This window comes from Monoraphidium neglectum (genome assembly GCF_000611645.1).
Source record: "Monoraphidium neglectum strain SAG 48.87 unplaced genomic scaffold scaffold02308, whole genome shotgun sequence".
NCBI classification, from domain to species: Eukaryota; Viridiplantae; Chlorophyta; class Chlorophyceae; order Sphaeropleales; family Selenastraceae; genus Monoraphidium; species Monoraphidium neglectum.
This window is the reverse complement of record NW_014011320.1, coordinates 7042-10946: the sequence shown is the minus strand read 5'-3', so window position 1 is coordinate 10946 and position 3905 is coordinate 7042. Positions and strand designations below refer to the sequence as shown.

General features: G+C 66.5%; 2 protein-coding genes across 2 annotated transcripts in view; both read right to left on the bottom strand.

Moving 5' to 3' along the window:
• Nucleotides 1–442: 442 nt before the first annotated feature.
• On the bottom strand, nucleotides 443–2313 carry MNEG_10423 (hypothetical protein; the record flags this gene model as incomplete). The annotated part of the gene is made up of 6 exons (XM_014041106.1): nucleotides 443–452; nucleotides 574–714; nucleotides 977–1134; nucleotides 1476–1619; nucleotides 1823–1930; nucleotides 2170–2313. The coding sequence occupies 6 exons, from the start codon at nucleotides 2311–2313 to the stop codon at nucleotides 443–445; spliced, it is 705 nt and encodes a 234-aa protein (XP_013896560.1).
• Nucleotides 2314–2662: 349 nt separating this feature from the next.
• Nucleotides 2663–3905, bottom strand: part of MNEG_10422 (putative N-acetyltransferase 10) — a gene marked incomplete at both ends in the record, with an annotated part of 7873 nt that continues 6630 nt past the window's right edge. The window contains 3 exons of the mRNA XM_014041105.1: nucleotides 2663–2883; nucleotides 3083–3323; nucleotides 3678–3833. Coding sequence (XP_013896559.1) covers nucleotides 2663–2883; nucleotides 3083–3323; nucleotides 3678–3833 — 618 coding nt within the window. The remainder of the gene's footprint in view (nucleotides 2884–3082; nucleotides 3324–3677; nucleotides 3834–3905) is intronic.

Below are 3905 nucleotides of genomic sequence, written 5' to 3'. Positions count from 1 at the left end.
TGTGTGTGTGTGTGTGTGTGTGCGTGCGTGCGCATGCGTGCATGCGTGCGTGCGTGCGTGCGTGTGTGTGTGTGTGTGTGTGAAAGCATGCGCATACGGCGCCAACATGCTTGCAACCGCAGGAGCAAGAGAATCACACAGGCTTGTCCAGCAAACACACACACACACACACACACACCTCTTCATTGCAAGATTTCCCCCACTTCACAACCCACCCGCTGATGCCGACCACCAAAACGTTGGTCTGGCGGGCTGTCGCCAGCTCCAGGATGCCCTCGCTGACGCGCCTCTCACGCGACACGTGCCACACCAGGCACTCCCCGCTGACCTGGGGCGGGATGAGGTGGGGGCCCAGGGTTTGGTGGAGCGAGAGGGCACGAGTGGGGTTGCAGCCTGAGGACACGCACGCCACCTGGCGGGCGGAGACCTGCTGCGCAAAGGCCTAGATGAGGCTGGATGTGCAAAGATCTTGGCGCATGCAGCCGGCTGTGGGCTGGAGCGATCGAGGTCGGCAGGATTTTGGAGGTCAAACGCATGCCACAACGCCTGCTTGTGCGCATAGTGGGGGGGAACGTCATGATGCTCCCTGTCAGCCGTGCCTTGTGCGCGTCCATCATCTTCTTGTAGGACTCAAACAGCTCCTCGCTCTCCCGGCCGGCGCCGTGGTCGTAGGTGGCCTGCGCCACCAGCACCTTGTCGCCGGGGCGCAGCACCCTGGAAAGGGCGGCCGGCGCAGCCGGACAGGGGTGGGTGGGGCCAGGGGGGGGCCGCGCTTCAACCAGCGGCAGACGCAGAATGTGCTGCATGAGCTTCACAGTTGCCAGTGTCGGCCAGCAGACGGCTCTAGTCTCACGGCCAGTCCAGGATGAACGAGAGCATGCCGCCTTGCGGCAAGGGGGGAGAGCTGTTGGGGTCCTTGGGCGGCCTGCCCCTGCCCTGCACGGTCGTCTATCAATAGCTGCGGCCCGACGCTCACTGGCGGACGAGCGTGCAGAACGCGAGGGCGGCGGCCTTCGAGCCGTCTGTGGCAAACAGGTAGTCCTGCTCCCCCGCGGGGCCGGCGGGCGGGCTGGACGAGCGCACGATGCAGACGCTGCAGTGGCTCTCGCGCAGCGAGTAGTCCGACACGTGGCCCTGCGCTTGCGGTACAAGTCGATGGCACGATGGGCGAATGATGCGGCGAGCAGGAGCGCCGGGGGAGTGCTGCTGCTGGACCAAGCGAGGGGCGCACGCCATGGACTGCCTGCGACGGACAGTCCAGCGCCTGCGATTTCGCTGCCACACTCTGCCAGAAGCAGTGCTTCTAAAGAGGCCAACACAGCCTTGACCAAACCCCAACATGGCAGCAACCCTGTGTGCCCAACGCGCGACTGCCGCCTCGTCAAGCTGCGAGCGCACTGGAAACAACGCGAACCCAAGAGCACACACAGCGCACGCCCCTACAGCCACGGCACAGGAATCGCAGACTCACGCACCAGCATGTCAAACGACTTCTCCCCCTTGCGGCCGTAGCTGCCCACCACCAGCAGCCCCACGGCCTGGGACTCTGCCAGCGCGGTCAGCGCCTCGCACGTGCTCTGACCGTCCGCCTTCTCCCTGTACGCCCACTCAGCGTGAACCTGCGCGGTTTGTCAGTCGGGCCCAGCGGTGGTGAGGCGCACGCAAGCTCGTCGCTGCCGACGACAACCTGCTGCGCCCGCACAGCTGCCAACAGAACTTCAACCCTGCTGCAGCAGATTTGACTGGCTGTGGGCTGGCGCCGAAATTAGCGGCCGCCGAGCAAACAGGAAACCGTGTGTGGAACGCCCGAGGAGGGACGCACGTGAAGGTCTGCCGCCTTGCCGACATACGTGCTCTCCAGGTAGCGCGGCGTCAGGTGGCGCGGCAGCCAGGACGCCTTGCTGCCGTCGCCGACATGCAGGAGCACCAGCTGCAGGCAGGAGGCGAGGGCAGGCGGGATGGGGGGCCGGGCAACCATGCTGGCAGGCCGTGAGCACAGGCTGCTTGCTTGCCCGTGCCAGCCACCACATGAACGTATTGATTGGCGGGATACGCCTGCGTTGGCGCACGCTTTGGTGCATCATCACGCACCGGCAGCTGGACACTAGACGAGGTGAGTCCCGGAGCCACCTTGCAGGCCGGGCATGCACACGCGCCCGCCCTGCTCACCCTGTCAGCACGCCTCTCCCGGTGGAGCGCTACTGCTGCCTGCAGCGCCTTGTCGCCAATGGACGAGCCGTCGACGGCGACGCCCACGACCAGCCGCGGGTCAGGGTGCTGCTTCAGCCACTCAACGTCCGCATTCCAAGGCATGGCGAGCTTACTCCTTAGGTCTGGTGCTTAGTGTGTCGTCACACGGCAGAGGCGGCGCGCGCTCTTGCGTGGCGACGCGCGCTGTGCGCGTGAAGGCCTGTGATACTCGTCAAGCTGTCGGAGATGTCACTTGATATATATACAGCACGGTTTAGAGGGAGGCACTGCCAGGCCGGCAAGTTCCGCGGTCAACGCAATTCGTGTATCTTTTATGGTCGCTGTATGCGGTGCACCGAAAAAGGTGTACGCGAGGTTTGGCAAGAATTTACACATGCAAGAGCCGGGCGTGTTATGGTAGCTGGTAGGGTTATGGCAATCTGGTGACGTTGCAAACAAGGCCCCACCGGTCTCATCCTTTTTTGTGCTTCTTGGCGGGCTTGCCGCCGCCGCCAGGCGTCCCCTTTTGCTTCTTGCCGCCGCCCTTCTTGTACAGCTGCGCGCCGTCCTTGCCGCCGTCCTTGCCGTCCTTGCCGCCCGCCTTCTTGGCGCCGCTGCTGCTCTTGACCTGCACGACCCCGCCGGCGCCCGGCGCGGCGCCGCCCAGCGCGCGCGCAAAGTCCTCGTCCGCGCCTGCAGGGGTGGTTTGCCACATGGTGCAACGGGCTGCGTCAGGGGCTGTGCTCCCACCGGCGGCTCGCGCTGTGCCCACCACCCAAAAAACACGCAGCAGTTGCTAGCCACTTGACGGTTGTCAGGCTCCAGTAGCCTGCCTGAAAAAACAAAACCCCGCTTGCCGTCGCACCGCGCCCCTCCCCTCCCCGCAGCCCACCCGTGACGGCGTACTGCTGCAGCTCCGCCGGGTCCAGCAGCGCCCGCAGCTTCCGCGAAGCTTCCTCCCCCGCCTCGTCCAGCTCGGCATCCAGGTCGGCGCCCCCGCCCCTGGCAGCGCCGAGCGGCGCCAGCGCGGGCGCGGCGCTCGGCTTGGGGAGGTGGCGGGATATGGCGGCCTCCTTGGCGGCGCGTATATGAGAGTGCAGCTTCCGCACCGCCTTATTGAACAGCGCCAAGACCTGGGGCAAAAAGGGGGCAAGGTGGGGATGCGGGCCAGAGGTGCTCGGGGGGCGAAGCGACGACGCTTGCGACGAGATGCTTCTCAGGTTGGGTGACGAGGCGAATGTACGGTGGGAGCAGAAGCGGCTGGAAAGAGAGATGAAGATCGGCGCCATCAGCGGGAGCTGCGCGGCACGCTTCGGCGGGGCGCGCGCCCCGCCCTGCCCTGCCGGCCGGCCCGCCGAGGGCGGCCCCTCGGCGCCGCCCCCCCCGGATGCACCACCCAGGCACGCTTGAAACATGGGTTCGGCGCGCCGCAACGCCCCGCCCCGCCCGCGCGCCTGGTTGCTGGGCAGGCCCAGGGCGGCCTCGACCTCTGACAGCTCGCGCCTCTGCAGCCCCAGGGCCAGCAGAATGGCGGCCTGGCCGTAGCTGAGGGTGGCCGGCAGGCGGCCGGCCAGGTAGGTGGCAGCCAGGGGGGGCAGCAGGTCGAGGACCAAATGGAAGTCGACCAGGTTGCTGCTGTAGGCCTTTTGGGGGGGGGGGAGCGAGGCGTGCGAGGAGGGGTTGCCGTGGGTTTAGAGGCGGGATCCAGGAGGAAG